This window comes from Lucilia cuprina, chromosome 4 (genome assembly GCF_022045245.1).
Source record: "Lucilia cuprina isolate Lc7/37 chromosome 4, ASM2204524v1, whole genome shotgun sequence".
NCBI classification, from domain to species: Eukaryota; Metazoa; Arthropoda; class Insecta; order Diptera; family Calliphoridae; genus Lucilia; species Lucilia cuprina.
The window spans coordinates 26,684,021-26,705,301 of record NC_060952.1 but is presented as its reverse complement, the minus strand read 5'-3'; the positions used below and the strand labels follow the sequence as shown (position 1 = coordinate 26,705,301).

General features: G+C 28.1%; 1 protein-coding gene across 1 annotated transcript in view; it reads right to left on the bottom strand.

The window, feature by feature from the left end:
• LOC111682624 (sodium-coupled monocarboxylate transporter 1) overlaps positions 1-21,281 on the bottom strand; it is a 122,340-nt gene that overhangs the window by 29,330 nt on the left and 71,729 nt on the right. Inside the window, exons 5-6 of the mRNA XM_046950832.1 lie at positions 13,042-13,259; positions 8,956-9,103 (exon numbers count right to left, since the gene is read on the bottom strand). Of these exons, the coding sequence (XP_046806788.1) occupies positions 8,956-9,103; positions 13,042-13,252 (359 nt within the window). The 5' untranslated portion in view covers positions 13,253-13,259. The remainder of the gene's footprint in view (positions 1-8,955; positions 9,104-13,041; positions 13,260-21,281) is intronic.

Sequence of the window (21,281 nt, the reverse complement as noted above, 5' to 3'; positions counted from 1 at the left end):
TGTTTCCGTTTGATGATTTCGTATCTTGTTTTTTCTTTTGTTGCGTCTTTATGTCTATTTCCGACCAAAAAAAAAAAAAAAATAAAAGAAAACAGTAAATATTCATTGTCTGTATATGTGTAATGTAATTTTATGCTTGTGTATTTAAACGCCCTGGGGATCATAGTTTTGCATTGTATTCCTCCATTTGTGTACATTTTGTTATTTGTGCACGATAAAAGATAAAAATACTCAAAACACTAGTAACATCAACCGAATCGAAAAGTGCTGTGTGTGTTTGTGTCTGAATGAATAAATAAAGTTTTATTTCATATGAACACGATAATCGTTTAACAAATAACAGGGCTTTTCTTCTCTCTTCCGCTCACAAACATAAATACATACATATTTACGTGCATATTGAAGGAAAAGGAAATCAAAATGTAAATATACACGCATACACACACTTGTTGTTATAATAAAAAATAAACTTTCTTAATGTGTCTTTTGCTCATTCTCTCTTAGTTAGACAATCTTAACCACTTATTTGTCTAAAATTTATGAAGGTTGGTTTATCTCGAACTCTTTTTTTATTTGTAAATTTTTGTTTTATAAAAGCATTTGGTTATTGTACCCGGTGTTGATTGGGTTAATTAATAATTTCAAAGATATTATATATTTTAATGATTTAGTTATTCATGTTTTATTGAAGCCTGTAGCACATTTATGAAAACTTCCAAATTTCTCCCAAATTAGCTTAGATAAAAAGGCTGTAATTTTACTGAAATAAATATAAAATGCCCTCTTCTATCCTTAAGTCTTCAAGATCAAATTTTAATTTCTCATTTTGCTCTTTTTATTTACTTTTTTGCTCGAAATTTTAATTATCTATTAGATCTGTTCAATCGTTAAGATACGATTGAGGAACGGACAAATAGAATTCCAAATGTATTTAAAGCATACATACACAGAAAAAACTGAAAATGAGTTTTAATTATCAAAATAATTGTATCAAGCAAGTTTTGCACCTATAACCAAAATGATGATATCAATTACCAAATTTGTAAAAAAGTAAAAATATATATATTTTTTCCAAATAATGGATTAATCAGAACAATTAATGTCAATAATTGAGACAAGATTTAAAATTGATTAATTCATTAATTGTATAAATTAAATATTTAATAAATATAAAATTGATTTTTTATTAAATTATTAATCAAATAAATTAAACTGTTTGATAGAGAATTTTTTATAAATCAATTAAGATGGTGATTCAAACAATCAAATTATTAATCGATTACACACAACGTTAAAGGAATACTAGACCTTTAACAATGCGTTCAGCATTTTCAAAAATTATCACTTTATTGACACAATTTAACATATAAAGTGTTTCATAAATTGTAAAGAAACTTGAATATTATATGCCTAAAATTTTATGGACTATTTAAGAATTATAAATATTGCTAGCACAAAAACTAAAAATAAAATATTTAAAAAAAATCTAAAATGGAAAAGAAGGCCAGAAAAATTTTTTCAATCAATTAAAAAATTAATTGAATTAATTAAAAATTTAATCAAAATTTTACACTTTAGTTTCAAACAGTTTCAAAAAACGAGATAATTAAGACAAATAAAAATTTGTTTAAATAAAAAATAAAGAAAATTAAAACATGTTAATTGAAAATAAACTACCGATAATTTTTTCTGTGTATATACTTATGTATATTAGGATTTATATGTATTCTTTTGTTAGAGTATTATACTTGAGTAGTTTAGTTTTGGAATATCATATTGATGACATTAACATGTCCATAATATGCTTAATGTACAAATTCTATTGTGTCATCATTTGTCAAACAATTTTTTTGGGATCTAAGTATTAATGTTTTCTCTGCTCTAATTTTTTTTGTTGAATTTTTTCTTTCTTATGTTTGCAATATTAATGCAAATTGTTTATATATAATGTCATTTTCTTGTGTAATTTATACGATAAGTAAGATAAATTTTTGACAAATATAGAAATAGTTTATTGAACAATAAATTAAGTGATACAATTTTTTTAATATTTAATATTTTTTTAACAATTTTTCTTTTTTATATTTTAGGTACGTAATTCCCAATGACTATATAATAATTAGTAAGTAAAATACAAATAACCAATACCAAATTTTTTTGTAGATTTTTATTCATTTACTTTAAAAGTTAAGAAACGTTTTTCAAAATATTTAAATAAAAATTTAAACAAATTACACATTAAATTGGTTTATTTATATTTGTTTATTTCAGTCACACAGCATTTCTTAAAAAAATAATAATTTCTTAAGATTTTGCTTTAAATATCATAACGTATGAGTCATATTTATTTACCTTTTCATTTATTATCAATCATACGTAATTTTATATAAAAGTATTAATTTGTATGTAGTACGATGAAATTATCATTTCTAAATAAACAAGTAGGTTAAGGTTTAGTTTTAAGGTAACGTTGGGTTCGCTAGTTAGCGAATTAACTCGGAGAGCTTGTTGCCCGTTGTGATACGCTTATAATCGCTATTCTATTTATGTTGATAGAATGGTTTCCCTTCCTAATTTCATTGACTACTTGATTCCTGTTACCTTCATGAAAACCAGCCGGTATTTTTAATAAAACCGATCGTGTTTAACAGTGGCGCATCTCCATATCATTTATGTTCCCATATTATGAGTAGTCTGTGCTCTTGTAAGGCTGGGCAGTTACAGCTTCTTCTTTATTTAAACAGCTTCTACAGTCGCTTTAACGTAGCCCAAACGTTTCGTCAGACGAAATTTAACAGTTAGAAGCCTGAGTTCTTACTCCAATCGTGTTTAACAGTGACGCATCTCCATATCATGTATGTCCCCATATAATGAGTAGTCTGTGCTCTTGTAAGGCAGTTACAGCTACAGTCTACAGTTATTTCCCTGGATGCCCAAACCAGTAAGTTGGGTAAGTTAGGAAATGTAATATATTCAACAATATTTTAGCTAATCATTTCGATCTTCTTAGCGCTTTTGAAGACAAGTCAATAGACTGGTTAATAGACTAGTAAGTACACATATCTTTCTTTAGATTACCTAGTTAGTCAGTTAGCACTTACTCAAAGAAAAATCTTTCGAGTGGCTAAAAGAATAGTCACAGATGCGTCAATATATTAGTTACTAGGCTATTCAATAGACTAGGCAATATACTAGTCAAACAACTAGAAAAAAGACAAGTCAATCGACTAGTAAATATTATAGTCAATAGCCTAATCAATAGAATCGTAAATATACTAGTCACCAGTAAATATACTAGTCACCAGATTACTCAATAGTCTACACAGGGTGCGAGTCGGTATACTAGTCAATATTAATCATGTTAGTAGTAACTAGAACATGAAAAAGACTAGTAAAGAGCTAATAAGTAGTTAAAGTAAATTAACTTGTCAACAAACTAGTCCAAAAACAACCCTAGAAACGTCAAATCTGTTAGCAATATTGGCTTTGTTTTTGACTGTTGTTCTCCCTAAAACTAAAATTGCTCTATTTGGAAGAGAAAATAATAATGTCCTCTAAAAGGACTTTCTTACTTTTAATATAAATACATACTAGAATTTCAAGCTTTAAATAATTCTATTACATTGTATACAAGTTTTACAGTTGTCAATAATATCGAGTGCTGACACGACGTATACTTAATTTAATTTTCAAATATCACTAAAACGTCATAGTGTTCCAACAACAAGATGAAATTTTTAGATAACAAAATGTTTAATTAAATTTAAAAATAATTTCAATTAGTAAGCTCCCCTTAATCAGCAATATTTAAACAAAATGAAAATGCTTAATTGAATTTCTAATTAATATTTGTTTGTTTGTTTGTAAATGGTGTATTTCTTCCTTGTTTTGGTGGCTTTCTATTGTCATTATAAAAATAAAACATAAATGAAAATTTCACAAAACAAAAAACATTTTACAAATTATCTACTCTCTTCTATATTGCCATTGTATTTCTAAGCTCAACACAAGGGTAGTGTGTTTATTATTTCCGTAGGTGTTGTAAAATAGTGGCTTATACCAAAACTGCCTGCCACCTACTAACACTATGTTGCCACATATTTTGTTGTTCCTTACATTTGTTCATTGAAAGCTGTTGCTGTAACTGTAAAATTCTCGTTATTCTCTCTTTCATGTTGTTGTCTGTTGATTACAACAATATTTTAATAACAATTTAATGATTTAGCTCATTAAAAATGCAAAATACTTCATTAAGAAATAATCTAACGAAATGTTTGAAAACAAAAACAGACATTCTAGTATTTGTTATGCCAACCAATACATACATATACATACACCTCCACCATTTATGGAAATATTTTGTTTTCATTTTTTTTTGGCACACTATTACAAAACACTAAATGATTTTAAAATAATTTTTTAAATGAAATATCTGTAAAATTTACAACATTCATTGTATTTTAGTGAGGGTATTTAGGTTTGTTAGTGAGCGGGTGTATGTGTGTGTGTACGTTTGGCATCTGTTTTTAGATTCTTCATTGTTGCTATTTGTATTGAATTAAATGTATATTTGTCCTAAAGGCAAACAAGTGTCCTTTGTGTTTGTGTTTGAAATGTCACATCGATTATAATGACAGCAGAAGTTGTAGCTGTTGAAACATTAGACAACAGTAGCAATAATACCACCAGCACATCCAATACTAACTATGTACATAAGTTACAACTTTAATGACAACTACGACAACGCCAACATCACCAAGATACACATATACAAACATACCAGCAAACATAGTTTTAGTAACACTAATGAAAGCAATGTGACAGGTAACAGTGGTGAAATTATACTAAAATTTTTAAATAAAAATACATATTTATTTCTTTAATGAATGTTAAGGTTCTCAGATAACTTTTAACAAAAATTACCTTACTGAAGAAATTGATATAATTCAGATTATTTTTTTAAAACTTCTGAACATTGTATGTTGTTACAAACCGTATATATACATATATGGAATGATTTAGGTAAAAATATATTCAGAATGGAACTGGTTTACCTTAATAATGTTTATAATGTATTTGAAAACAAATAGGCAGAAACAAGGACTGCAAGTCATACAGACAAACGGTCAGACAGAAAGGTAGAAAAAGAGACGGACAGACAGAAGGCAGATATTTTATTGTAATAGAAATCAGATATTTTATTGAATAGTTATATCTCGTATCTATTTATATTTGAAACTAAAAACATACATTTCAATAAGAAATGTTTTCTCAATCGTTCACACTCTCCTTCATATCTTCTGTTTACTTTGCCAATAGTCTGTGTAACAATCTGTGGTATGTGTTTGTATTTCGAATGTCACTGGCTATCGTTGTATGATTTCAAATTTAAAATTGTTTCAGTATTTAATGAATTTTCAATTTACTTTTAAACACAATACAACTGACAAACGAAAATAAATTAATTTTCAATTTACTTTTAAACACAATACAACTGACAAACGAAAATAAACGCATAACTTAAAATATAAAAAAAAAAATTGTCAACACTTTATAAGAAAATTGTATTATTTATTTCGCAAATAATTATAATTTCTTGTATTGGTACATGCAGTACCACCCTTTTATTTCTCTCTATTTTCCAACATACCACAAAACTAAGTAATTTTGTTAAAATAGAAATTTAAATTGTTTGATAGTTTGCGCTATTGTCACACATCTCCATTTGATTTTGTGGAACCCGGTAAAGAATTTGTTTTACAATTTTGAAACTAAAAAATAAAATGAAATTTTCTGATGATTTAATGATAGAGATGAAGCCTATCGAACATAGATACTTATTGTTGTAGGCTGATCTTCATAAGTTTTGAAATGTTGAATATTTTGGCTCAAAAGTTTGATATATTTCTTTGCTGGGATCTCCATTATTCTACTCCATTAATCAGACTTTGTCAAGGTCTAGTTATTTTTAAAATTATTGATGCTAATACATATTTACAGCCACTTAGAGAAAGGAAGCGTTAAAAAAAGCTAATACTGAAGAAAAATGTTTCCGGAGAAAATATTGTTAATTTTTTGGAAAAAAACAATCAGACAAACAAATATGTATGTACTTATGCCAACAAGTCACCCAAACACTTACAAACTGTATCCGCCAGCCCAACGATAATTGGTGCCTCCTTTATTTAAATAACAAACTTCTTCTGTTACATGTTTCCATTTTGTTATTATTATTGTATTATACTTTCAAATTAACCATGTTGTAAAAAAAACAACAAACAAATGTTTTGAGTTTTGTTGTCGTTTTGTTTTGAATTTATCATGTCACTGATTGTGAACACAAATACAAACAAGGACAGACAAACTATTTCTATATTAAAGCCCAGCAAACATATTGATTTCGATTTTATATATATTAAAAAAAATATATTCTCAAATAAAAAAAACATATGTTGTACATTGTTGTTGTTTTCAGCCCTTAACTTCTTATGTTTGAAAACTAAAAGCACCAAAAGCATATTAATAACAATGAGCAACATGTTGTTGTTTTTATTGTCTGTTTAGCTATTTCTGACAAAACATTTTATTTTCATGAGTTGTTTCAGAATTTTGCTGATTTAAATAAATATTTAAAATCCGAAGACATTTGATCGACTCCTCCATATTTATTGGAAAAAGGGGAACTGTACAAATATGTTTGTTGGGTTTTGTCTTACTCTTTTGTTTGTCCTTTAACATTTTGCCAAATTTAAATTAATTGAGCAGCCAAGAACAACAATTTCTTTGTAATTTTCAGCTTGTTAAGATATATATTTTTTTTATTTTGCTGTTGTTGTGTTGTTCTGTTTTTTGTTTAACTATTTATTTTTGTGTTTTAATCATTTTGTAATATTTCGTTGCTATTGTTGTTGCAGTTGTTTTTCTAAATTGGATTCTTGTAAATTTTATCTTAACTAATGTTCTGACATGTTTTTTTTTCGAAAGAAAAACATATATTTCTCTACCCTACTTTTAGACTACATGTTTTCTGTTATCACATACATTTTGCAATGTTGTTAATTTAATGGTAATGTTATTAGAATAAAAGTTTTGAGAAATATTGAAATTATTCTGTTATTAGTAAGATTTTTACAAATTGTCCCGTATCATTGATTTCTTGGACTTGTTGGTTGCTTGTACTTTCTTTCTTTCTTTTTTTGGAAAGGACAAAACTTTATGCTGTTGTAAAAGCAATTAGTTTGTTCCTTATTTACTTACACCATCCTCTATTAATTTATATTTTTTATTTACTTTTGTTTTTATCTGCTACTACTTCTTCTCTTTAGTTTTTAATTTGTTAATGTTGTCTCAAACAGACCAAACAAAACGAATAAATAAACAATTGAGTTTTCTAAAGGGGAAATAAACTAAGCAATCTGCAATACATAAGCAATAGGGTGAAACCAAAAACATTGTAAAACTTTTGTAAATTAAAAAAAACAGGTCTAGAGGAGGGTCAAAGGCACTTTAAATTATACAGCAATTAGAAAAAAGAAGTTTTGTTTATTACAATAAGATGTAAATGTAAATATTAGGCCACTGACCAGAGCTACAAGCCGATGCAAAAAGATCGGCGGCGGCTTATTATAGAATAGTATAATAGTCTGTGAAATAGATACGTGTCTCTCTATAAGTTTTTTTTTTTTTTTTTTTTAGCAGAAAATGGACATTGTTATAAAAGTTCTAACTATTTAATTATTAGCACAATATTATATGGTAACTCCTTCAAATTTGTTAATTTATTTTCTGAAGTACATACACTGAAAATAATCCATGCTCAACTTTACGAAAAAAAATTTCGTAACTTCTTTTTTCGTAATATTTACAAACATTTCGTGTATAATACGAAATATTACATAATAAAACCCTTTTATATTTTTACGAAAACGTTTCATAATATTTTTTCTTAAATTTAAGCGAAATTAAACATAATGATATTAATTTTATTATGATTAAATAAAACTACAACATTTTTATAAAATTTAAGAAAAAGTATAATATTATTCTCGAATTATTTTCATAAAAAAATTTTAAAATTCGTGTGGAGAATAATTTTCAACTAAAATTAGAAAATTTATTTTAAAATGAACAAAAATGTTTGAATAAATTAATATTTCATAAATTTTACCACATTTATTCAAAATTCCCTTTTTTCAATTTATGTAAATTAATTTTTTCAAGAATATTTTGCATTATAATAAAAAATTTCGTAAATTTTGTATATATTACGAAAAAATTTCGTGGTGCGAAACAACGAACGATTCGTACAATGTACGACATTTTTCGTATTTATTAGGCATGGATTTTTTTCAGTGTACATGTCAATCTTTATCGACGTTAGTGTATAAGCTGGCTTAAGCTTTTAAGCCGAAAAAAGTCGGAGGCTGTCTCGGCTTGTATCTCTGCCACTGAACTATGTATTAAAAGCATTATCCTTAGACTATGTGGAAAATTTCTCTAAAGTTTCTTAAAAATCTCTGAGTAAAGCATAATAAATTAATTCCTAGCAAATGGTGCCATCCTAATCTAGTAAAACTTAATGCCAAAACGGAAATGTACAAGAGCAAGAAAACAGGATAAACAAATTTGCTCTTATTTAAATTACTAAACTCAAATTTATTTTTTTTAAATTGTCCTTTTTTAACTATTTTTTTTTTTAATTTTTATATTTTTGTTTTGTTTAACAGTACTTACTATATACACAGTACTGAATAATATAATGACATTAACGCCCGTAAAAATAATTTTTCTTACGAGTTTCAAGGAAATTAATTAAAAAATATTTATGTGAAATTTTAGGTTTTTTCTGTAACATTTTAAAATTAACAAAATTTCAATTAAAATTGTGTAAAAAATCAACTTTCTAAAAAACATCTGTCATTACTTGACAATAAAATAAAAGAAAAACTTACTTACCTTAAATCTATATATTGATACACTGAAGTGATGCCCAAATTAAAATAAACTGGCACAAATATAAAGCATACCAAGGGATATGCACTGGCCATGCCATATATAATTTCCCACATGCCCGAACCACGATAGAACAATTCACTGGGATAACCTGAAAAATGGAAGAAAAAAAGTTTTGTCATTTCAAATAATTAATTAAATTAGAAATATACATTAAATGTTCTATAACAGCTGTCCATTTAAGTGGAATTTTTTGCTGAGTAACTTCAATACCATCTAATTGTATAAAATACAAATTAATACAATTTTAAACAATGCAGGAACACTTTAACACAACTGTTTCAATATTAAAATAGTTGATTTATATTTGATTATCAAACTTTCTAATTATTTAGTCAATATTTACAATGTAGCAGATATCTAATACTTTGAACAATATGTATTAATTAATATTAGTTTAATAATTTTCCTTTGTTACAAAATATTGACAAAGTTTGAATAGTATAATAGAACTGATGATGATTTGTTAAATACTTTTTAGTTTTTTTACGAGGTATGATTTTAGTTTTGAAATGATTTGATTTGTCCTGTTGCAATCACAAAAGAAAAGGTGGGAGCTGAAGTTTTGCATAGTTTTTTATAATTAATGCTGTTCACGATTTCATGAGGATATAGATATGCCTAATCTAATGTTTAGTTCCCCTTTGGCTAAATGCCCATAACTGACCATTAAAAGTTACAGACTCTCTCTTTTTCGCAAATTTTATAAGGATGTTATACCATACAACACTTTAGTGGGGAGGGTATATTGGGTTTGTGCTGATGTTTGTAATGCACAGTAATATTTGTCCTATAACTGCCTTAAAGTGTACCAATCGGCTTAGAATCATCTTCTGAGTCGATTTAGCTGGGCCCGTCCGTCGTCCATGCAAACGTTGTAATCAAAATATAGGTCTCAATTTTGAAGATAATTTAATGAAATGGTTCATGATCTTCTATGTATGGTCCCAGGGACGAAGCCTATTAAAAATGGTTAAGATTGGTCCATTATTTCACCTAGCCATCATACAACTGAACCCGCGAATAGGGCTTCTAAACCTTGAAATTTGGTACATAATATTTTACTGTCTCAGGGATGAAGCCTGTTGAAAATGGTTAACGGTCCATTAATTCGCTTAGGCCCAATACAAATGAACCCCACAAAGAGGGCGTGTTAAACTTGTAATCAACTTACAGATCGCAATATTGGATATAATTCAATGAAATTTTGCACATGATCTTCTATGGTGCTAGAGACAAAGATTATTGATAACGGTTAATATCGGTCCATTATAGCCCCCATAATCTGAACCCGCGGAATAGGGTGGGAATTTTATAATTATTAAATGTCCCAATTTTATTTTTTCCTTTATTCCGCTCCGTGAATCCACGCCTGTATTAAAGGTACTAAAATTATCTTGTCAAATTTTATTAGTATAGGTCCATGCAAGGCTTTATGAAACAATTTTAACACAGATTCCCTTGGACGTAACATTGAACACAATAGATAAAGAGAGAACACATCTACTTAACTTCTACTGTTACCACCTGTATAAGTCAGGTGGAAGGAACTTGGTAAAAATTCTGACGTAGTACGATTTATACTCATGTAAAATGAGTTTTTGTGGTAGTAGCTTCTTTCAGAATCTTAAACGGTTCTTCTGGTAACCAAAGAAAAAATTCTTTCGTTATAATTGTATCATAAGATACTCAATAGATTAGAAATAGGTGCGATTGTAGTGAATCACTAAATATTTCCTTTTATTAACATCAATAAAAATATATCTCGAGAATCGACATAGAAATAATTTTCAAAATTTAAAAAATTTCAACAAATTGTTTCATATTTGTTTTATTACTATCCACAGTACTTTCAACATTAATCCCCTCTGGGCGTTATACTTTTAAGTAAAAGTCTGCAAAGTTTAAAACCATGACATATTAAATTTTTTAACAAGTTTTTGCCAAAGTTTTGATTATTTGAATTTTAGAATATAAGAAAGTATTTTTTTTTCAAATAAAGTTGTTGTTTTTATTTTTACCACCTGGCAGTTAGTTGCACAAGAAACAATAAAAATTATCATATGTATATCCACAGATGTAGAGTATAAAATTTTAATACTCAACATAAGTATAATACATACATATGTACATCTGTAACAGTGATAAGCACTAAGAGAAAATGTAGCATATATTATTAAAAAAGATACTATTTTTGAAAGAAAGCTAAATGAAAGTTGATTAACTCAATGAAATTTGTTTTATATTTGCAAAAAGACAATTCATTTCGGTTTCTGAAGTTTTGCTAGTCGTCCTCTAATCAACACACATACACATACATATTTATATAAGTATAGATTTGTATGTGTACAAAATAATGCCAAATCTTTTAAAGTTTTGATATGTTCTTGTTTCTTACTTATTAAAGTTACCAAAGGATAAAGGTGATTCGATCCGATGACACAAAATCCCAGTATGGTTTCATATGTAGTTCTACATGACAACAACAATAACAAAAATAATAATACATGAAGAAACAGAAAACAAAAAAGCATACAAATACACAACAGACAAGACTGGAAAAAATAAACTTTTCATGACCTTAGGCCTACAGATGTTTTTCTGTGTATTTTTTTTATTCTTAATGTTGTAGTATTAAGGGGAAGAAAGGCAGAAGAGGTGACTGGCAGGCAGGTCGAGAACTACTAATCCATACAAATATTTAAGCCAAATGTATATTTGTTTTATTATCACCCTTAACCACTTTTACATTCTGTAATCATTTTGATTTGTTGCAGAGTTGTTTATTTTTTTAAGTTTGTTAAATTGTTGTCTGCGACATCTTACTAAAAATTACTAAAAAAATTTTAGTAATTTAATTTTTTTTATGTGGGAGGTACTGTGGGAGGTAACTTGCCGTGTTGGCCTATTTCAAAATGGTCTTTTTCAAATACTTCTTTATGACATCCGTCCATTGTGCTTGTTACATTCCGGTTGGATGTGATTGAAGGGACATTACGTGAAAACATCCTATTGATTCTATGAGGACAGAGCATTCCTACAAAAATTCTCACTATCTAAAGACTTACAGCAGCGCATTCCTGGACCTCTTAAAGTCGCCTAACCACACTGTTCAGATGGCTTCTGTTGTTTCGGTAACAGTACCTAGGGGTTGATTGTTGGTTTGAATACACAGTTTTACATTTAATTAACAGACTTATTTCAGTGGTCACAAGGACCTTCTGTGATATGTTAAGCATATTTAGAGTAAATCCTACACACTCAATCATGAAGGAAAATCGCAGAAAAAATAAAAATTAAGGTATTACAACTCCACCAACACTTCAACCATCACTCCATCTTTCCTTCCGACATCTCAACTGATACAACTCTGTATCCTTCTTTGCATCCAGAAAAAGCTTCAAGCTGGACAGGACAAAGTCCTGCAGGCAACTGGCCATCCGTGATACTAGATAATGAGGTGCTCTGGTTCGACCTCATGTCAAATCATTCAAAGGAACGACCGAGGATATATTCGACATCACCAGTTTATAGTCCAAGACGACTAGTGGTACTGATCTTCACCCCTGGAATATGGGAAGATACGCGCTCTCTAGCTAGACTGCCCCATATCCAAATTGGAGTCAAAGTTGTTCATACAAAAATTTTTCATTTGCTTATAGAAAATTCTCAATACTGAACGTTTTCAAAAATAATATTGAAAAAAAAAATTTTTCATTATAAATTTTTTATAATGAAGTTTTTTTTTCATTTTCAAGCATAGCCGAACGTAGCGTGAACCTAAAAAGGCAATTTTTAATCATTGCTAAAGTTTTCTGCTTTCAAAAAGTGACTAAAAATCAATAGAGTTTAGACAAGAATTTAACTTAAATCTCTGGTAGATTATTAAAAGTGTTTAAAATTCCTACTAAAGGAAAATCTTATTTATTTTATTCCTCCACCCTCTAAGTATTAAGAGAAAACCAGTCATCATGTTTATTGAATAAAAATCTTAAAAAAAGAGAGACAAAAAAAGAAACACAAACTCACCTAAAACAGTTCTTACGCCCAGTGTTCCTCTGGAAATTGAAATCATTACGGCAATAATAGAAACGCCTCCCGTTGCAAAAACATAATCGGCTTTACTGTGTTGTTTCTTTTTACCAAATAGACGTTTCCATAGTGGTGTGAAGACAGTAAATGCGATAAATAGAACAAACATCAGATAATCCCAACCCAGTGTACGTAACTCCTTGGCCATTTTAAAGCTGTAAATAAATAGTGAACAAAAAAAAAGAACATAAAACATGAGAAAATATTTTTGAATTTAAAAACGGTTTTAGTGTTAAATTAGGAATTTGTAAAAGTTGTAAAAAGTAACAAAAAACTGGTATGATGACGGTACATTTATATAAAATAATGTGAGCAATATATTCAGGGATAATAAAATTTGCTTTAGAAGGAAACAAATTTTGAAAGCCTGTTAATATAAAACTGTCAATTATAAAAATAGGAAATAGTATTCATGGCTAATTACATGCAAAAAAAAAAAAAAAAAAAAACATTGATACCAACACATGTAAGCTTTTATAGATTTATAACAGATTTCATTATGGTTAAAATTTATATATTTTTTCTTTCGTGAAAATCACATAAACTTACTATGTATGTATGTGTGTTTTTTCTCTGTTGTTTTTGTGTTTTATGCATAATTTACTTAAATTCACAAAACCAGAAAATTACATTTTTTACCCATAACATCACACGTACAATAAATTTTATCCACACACTTCTTCTTACTTCTCTGACTACTTATGTATATGCTTCCTCTGGGCTTCTCTTTACCTAACCGCTCTGTATGTTACTATATGTTGGTTTGCTACGGTTTATAGTTTAGTTTTGGAGAAAGAGTTGCACCAAAATACGCCAACCAGAAAAAAAGGAAAGTGTTGTTGGTGATGTGTTACCCTACCATAAATAATACATGCCGACAAATTTTTAATCTCCGAATCCGGCGTTAGAATTTCTCCATCACATCTGGAAAGTTTACGAAAACAAAAGTGGCCAGAAAGTGATTTTGAGTCAGGTAGATGTGGATCCTATATATTTGCTGGTTATTAACAATATTTACATTATACCCTACGACTGTAACAGTGTTCATTAAAGGGTAGCCCAATCCGACCTTCATGTTTGCCAGTGTCCTATTACAACAGTCTTTTTCAATTTATAAAGAGTCTTGTGCGTTTCCCATTGAAGGAGGGCATCGATTTCCTCTTACATGTGTCTAGGTTATTTCACCTATTTTCAGCATTTTGAAGATAAAATCTGGGGATATTACTCTTGAAAACTACTAAGGGAGTTACTATTTGAATGACGTTGTAGATATAAAGGTCCTGTTCTGGAAAGCTCATTTGCCTGTTCATTTCCGTATAGTCCCTATGCGCCGGGACATATACAAGGGATATGCCAGGCAGGAATATTTCAGCCTAAAGAACAATAAGTTGTTGGAAATACGGTAAGATATACTTACCCCAGCTTCTTCACAGAAGACCCTGGAACCAATACAACAATTCCTTTTAGAACCATCTGTAAAGATTCTGGTGGCATATTCGCTCGGTAAAAAAACTGGTTTAAGATGGCTTAAGATCTTAGCGTGTTTATATATACAAAAAATTTCTTATTAGTTGTAGTCCACAGAGATCCATATATAGGAGTAGGACGCATTAGAGCTGTGTACATCTATTTAAATATGCTAAGACTAAGTCCTTTCTCATTCGCTGCGAACTTTAGTGTTATATGTTATAAAAACCATGAATTTTTAAGATTTAGGTGAAGATATTTCAAAGAAGACATTTCGATGTTTAGCCTTTTTTAAAGGTAATAGAATGGACGTTAAAGAATGCAGCATTTAACAAATAATGTTGTCTTGGCGCTGTTATAACGTTTTAAAAAGGTTTAACAATGGTCTTCTTTTAAATTTCAGAACATAATATCTCAAATCCCAGATGTAATGGAGAAAATCTGAAGTTATGCGAATCTGAACCATACATGGACTGAACTTCATAAAATTATTTTCATTATATAAAATGTTTCCTTCCCCACTACAATGGTGTAGGGCATTAAACAAAAAATAAGAATTAACATTTATTTTAGATCTCTATTTAACTATTTATATAGTCACGGTTTGTTCTCGTAAATTTTACCATATACAACCACAGGCACTGATACCAACTCTAACACATATATATAAGTAGTATTACACCTATTCATACTATTCTTGGAAATGCTGCTCATAGTATCTCTGTTTCACTATGTAGTAACCATAAATGCCAATGAATTTTTGTCACATGTTGCACTAAGAGATAAAAATGTTTGGTAAAACAAAAGTGAACACTAAAATGTATTATAGAAATTTATTTATAAATTTCGCTGCGCTCGTGTGCTCGAACATATTATTATAGTTAGATTTTTGTTTCTTTCAGTGTATATTTGAGTGGCTTTTCAAAAGTGTTCTTGTTTTTTTTTTGTTTGTTTGTGTGAAAATTTCATTTACAAAACTATGCTTTTCAGGTAATTCTGCGTACACAAGAGTCTAGTTTTATTATCTTTTTTTTAATAAATTTTAACTACTCTTCTACTGCAACTACTCGTAATAATCGTTTTAACTAAATTGTATTTTATATTTGTTCTTGTTTTTTTAACCTTTAAACCCTAGTATATTTTTGCTATGTACCTATACGTAGAGTATTGGGTTGTTAGGAAAATAGTTTCGCCAAAACTTCCAGAAAATACATTTAATTTCAAAAGGGAATTGAACTTAAAAAGATTTTGAAGCTGTTTATTGAAAAGATTAGCCCATGATCTGGTTGCCCGCGAGACAATACATAGCAAAATAAATGTATTCGAAACTTTTCTAATTGTACATAAAACACACCTAACTTTTTCCCCAACCCCTATAAAATCCAAACAAAAGTACCAACCATCCTACGGCATCTAAACTTATATTAGTTAGCGTTTTTAAGTGGCAACTGATTTTGATTTTTTGTGTTTCCTCTTTTTACTATAACACTAAAAAAGCGAAAAACAAGCATTTTTTGTTACGTCAAACCTTTTTATATTCTTATGAATTTCCCAACACCCACGGCATCCATTCCTCTATAGATATATGCTATTGGGAACTAAGAGTCACATGTGTTGAAGGGATTAGCTTTTTATACTTCATATGTTGCTGATGTCAGAGTTGTTTTACAAGTTTGTATGTTTTCTTTTTTTATTTTTATTTTATTATTTGTTTTAAATGTCTCAGGCACTAACCATGGGAATCCTTTTTTGTATATATTTATATGTGTATGTGTGTTATTTAGTTGCTGCTGTAAATGTATTCTATATCCTTTTTTTGTTGTCATAGACACAAAGAGATATAGTAGAAAAAATAAAAACAATTTTAATATTTTTTCCATAAATGGGAAAGGGCTAAAAAAGTGTATGTATATGTGTGTGCCATTGTTATTTTAAATGATACTCTCTATTTAAGAGACATTAATTAAAAGGATTTTAAAATGTTATGTCATTTATATTGCAACAACCCGATAAAATTGTTGACTGTCTTTTTGTGTTCTTTATCGTTTTTCTGTTCTTTTCGAAGGATGAAGTACACGAGGCCAACGGATGAGTAATTTTAATTTTGTAAATCAATCATACGCCAGGCTTGATTTATTATTTGACATTTATGTACATAAATTTGTTTGTCTTTTTTTCTCTCGTAATGTTTTCTTTTTGTTCTTCTTCGTTTTTATTTGGCGCTTTTTGTGATTTAGGCAGGGATAATAAGGATTTGAAGAGTTACTTCTAAATCTGTTGTTTGTGTGTTTCGTTGCTGCTTTAGGGGTGTAAGGACAATGTTTGGTTTTTTGTCTTTTATTGATAGGTTGAGTTATTTAATCAATTAAGTTATTTGTTTTAGACTTTAAGGCCAGTAGGATTTCTTCTCTAATGATGGCTGTATTGAAGTCATAATTTAAGATAATAAATAATGATGGATTTTTGAAAAAAACAAAAGAAAATTAATAAAATTGTTTGGTCTTTTAAACATAAATACATTTAGAGAAGTTTTTAAAAGCAGATTATAAAACTAAGTAAATAGTAATGAAGATTACTTGTTGAATATAATTTTATAAAAGTTTAATAAAAAATTTAAGTACTTTTAAGCATTTTAATTTTTGTAATCAGGAGTTCAAAAGTTCCCCTTACTTAAATATATTTTTTTTAATATGTGCTCATATCATTTTAAAGCCTTAAAATTAAAGATACATGTGTAAATCGTAAATTTTCTTTAAAAAGTTACAAACCCTTAAAAATAGTTTAAAAATTTCTATATGTTTTATCTTTTATATTTCCCTTGGTTTTTTTGTTATTATTTAAATGCTTAACTTATTACTTTTTCCTCAACAATATCCTTTTATTATCCTTCTCTTATAACTATATATTTTTTTGTACTTCATTCTAAATATGTATATGAATATTTGCTCGGTCTCTATGGAAAAAAATCCATCAGAAGATGTTGTGGAAAAATACGAGTATGTGCAGCAAAGAAAATGAAAGAAGAAAATCAACAAGAAACTTGTATTTGCCTTGTTTATTCATAGCTCTATTAGCACATCTAAAAGGCCATCATTAGCATATGACTAAAAGGTATTTGTGTTAAATGGTTTTGTGCATTGTGTGTTCACAAAATGATGTGTGCCATCATTTTACCTTAAATGCTTAAGAAACAACAAGAAAATAAATATGCACACACACACACATATATGTATATACATATATTTACGTAGATCACAACTAGAGCACTTTAAACTGGTATCTTTATCTTTTACTCTTTCTAATGGACTCTTCTGACAAATGCAGTAGATGAGTATGAAAGCAATAGACTGCTACGAAAAGAAAAACGAGTACTTTTTTAATATCAAAAATACGTAATTACTTTTTGAGCTTTTTTATATAGACCACAGATTATTGGTAAGCTATGTCCATTTAGCTATGTCCATCTGTATCCACGTATGTGCTCACGCTATATGTCCCAATTTTATATAATTTGATAAAATAGTTAAAAATAGTTGAAATCGGTAAAACCTTCCCATAGAAGCATATTTAGCTTTGCTCCCATATAACCTCTATTTTAAACAAAATTTCCAACGAACTAATAAAAAAATTTAAAATGCATTATTACGTTCATACCTGTTTATCTATTCACCTACTCAATTTAACTGTCATCTATTCACCTAATCAATTTTCTATTTAAAATTATATTGCTTAGGCTATTTAATAATCATTTTAAGTTTCCCGTCAAGTGATGCCATTCTAATGTAAATTTTTCATACATACATTAATCTATGTATATGTATGTATCTTTTTATTACATTTACTTTACATACACTTGCATTATTAGAAAAATATGCATATACATACACGCAGAGAAAAATATGCTTCGACATGGTTACTAAAACTAAACTATGTTCACTAAGTGGTTTAGAAAAAATACAAAGTCAAATTTAATGCTTTTTGAAACAAATCATACATATATGAATTTTGAACCTCGATAAAATCTGAACTGTAACCAATTTAGAAATTTTGGAGAATTTCAAATTCGGTATTTATATGAGGAATGTGTGTACTGAATTTCATCGATCGGCTAGGGTCATTACCCAACTGTATTTAATCATAATATGAGTTTTTAAAATTGTTACAATAATCATAATATTTTTAGACTACAATCATAATTTAAAGTACAATATGTTGCACTTAGAACATAGTTATCACAACCATGTTTTTCTCTGCGTGTAAAAAAAAAAATTAAATCTTTTGAGTATCTAGCAAGTACAACAGTTTATTCTATCAACCAACATTATTTACATTTTTCATATAAAGGCGCAAATTAAAAAAAAAAAAACTCTCAAACATAAAAACACAAAACAACATTTAAGATTAAAATCATCATTAAATCAAGGAAGAAAAAAGTAGACAGAAAAATTAAAAATGTTTAGAAATAGTTTTTCTTTGCTGGTTTTAGTCTATAGTCTAATTTATAACCTTTAAACTGACTTATGTTGTAATTGTAACTTAAAAATCCTTCTACTTCGATTACTATGGCATTGCTGTTAAAAATTAATGTTCAAAACTAAACACAACATTGTTAATAGAAAATATTTTAGGAACATTTCACCTTCTAGTACCTAATCTTTGCCGCTATAGTGCTAGCAACATATAATGAACATATAGAGAGACAGAGGAACAAACATGCTAACTTTGCAGAACAAATGTAAAATTTATTAGAAATACCTACTCTTGATCATTTACTAATCGCATATTTTTATAAACAAGCTGATTAAGGTAAAAAACAACAAATACTATATGAAGCTGCATTTTGTTTTCTTGCATATCCAAGAGATTTAAAAAATCACTTATTGTAGAAAATCATGTATAAAGTATTTAGAAAAATAATTAATTTATTTTGAAATTAGCTTTTTCTGTTCAAATAAATTAATATTTCTCAATTACAACTTCTCTTACAAAGGGCATGAGTACGTATTATTAATATTTAATAACGATATCAAACATACGCCACATAGTATTCTGTTCTACAGACAAAAATAAAAAAAATTAAATACTAACAAAATTTATATCATCTGATAGGTAATAAAACAACTAATATGTGTTTCGAAAACATTTTGTGAAATTATTTTGTTTGCCAGTAAGATAACTCTTCAAAGTTGCAAATTTGTGTTTTCTGATAGTTTTACAACAAAATCTTAGGATTAAGGTTTTTGATAAAATGTATTTTTGTTTTGTTGTTTCAATGATCAGGGATTTGCTTTAAATTGGGAAAAAATTAAGTTCAATTGAACTTTGCCTCAGATATGCTTAAGCCATTTATTATTAAAAAATATTTTTCTGAAATGGACTTTATCTGAGCTTAGAAAGAGTATGTACTGATCGTCATAAGAGTAAGTGGATGGATTTACGTTTACATAAAATTAATTTTTGCTAAATTTCATCGCAACATTGCATTTTTAAGCAAATTGAGAAAATTAAAGCCAAGTCTAGGGGCTAATGAGGTCCTGTCATTGCTAATGAGGTCCTGTCATTGCAAAATTCATTGTGGTTGTCTTTGCAGCTTTAAAGCCCAATGACCAATGTAATCATTTTCAATAGACCTCGTCTCTGGTACAATTAAAGATCATGTTCCAAAATTATAAGTTATATTAAAAATTGAGACTTTTAGTTTACAAGGTTTACTTGATGGACGAACATATCTAAATCGTGTGAGAAAATACTTTTATGCTAATGGATACTTAAAGATGGACATATTGCCGTTACTATTGTACGATATAAATATCAGAAAGTGATGTAGGGTATAAAAACGTTTACTTTCAAATTAACCCCTAAAACACCAAAACCTGAAAATTTAAATTTATCTTAATTTTGATAAAGTGTACAAGTACACTATGTTTAATTTTTCTATGATTCCTTATACTTTTAGCCCTTGTTTTTATGAAAATAGAGTATTACGCGCCACCTCCTATTAAAAAATATAAAGCATCATTATTAACTATTTAATTTTATTAAGAAATGTAATTTAAAAACTATTTCTCATTAAATTCCACTTAAAATTGATTGCTCACAATTAATAATACCCTTGTTGTAAGTTTGCTTTTTAATTGATTCATTACAAAAATAAAATATTTATATATTTTCTTATATATTTTTCCACTAAAATTTAATTGCACTTGTAATTAATACTAATATTTATTGCATCTAGTTCCTTTTCAAAAAAAAATATATTATTATTAATAGTTAATTAAAATTACAGAAAAATAATTATAAATCTTTGTAAGGGAATGAATAAATTTTAAAGACTTATTACACACACACCTTTTTTCAAAGAAACAACTTTATTACATTGAAAAAAACAGTTTTCTTTACCAATCAACAAAAAAAAAAATACGTTGGTTAAAAAAACAAATTTTATTATTTTTTTTTCTCATAATCATGAAATAATCCAAAACCAACCATTGTTGTTATAAAAAGGCTCTTTGACATTAACAAATATGACTAGAACTTGGAAGTTATCCAAGTAATAAAGTTGATGACTATAATTACACTCATACAAATTTGTTGAACATTTTTAAGTTTTTATACCCTACACCACTATAGTGGGGAGGGTATTATACGTTTGTGCTGATGTTTGTAACATACAAAAATATTGGTCCAATACCCACCTTAAAGTATACCGA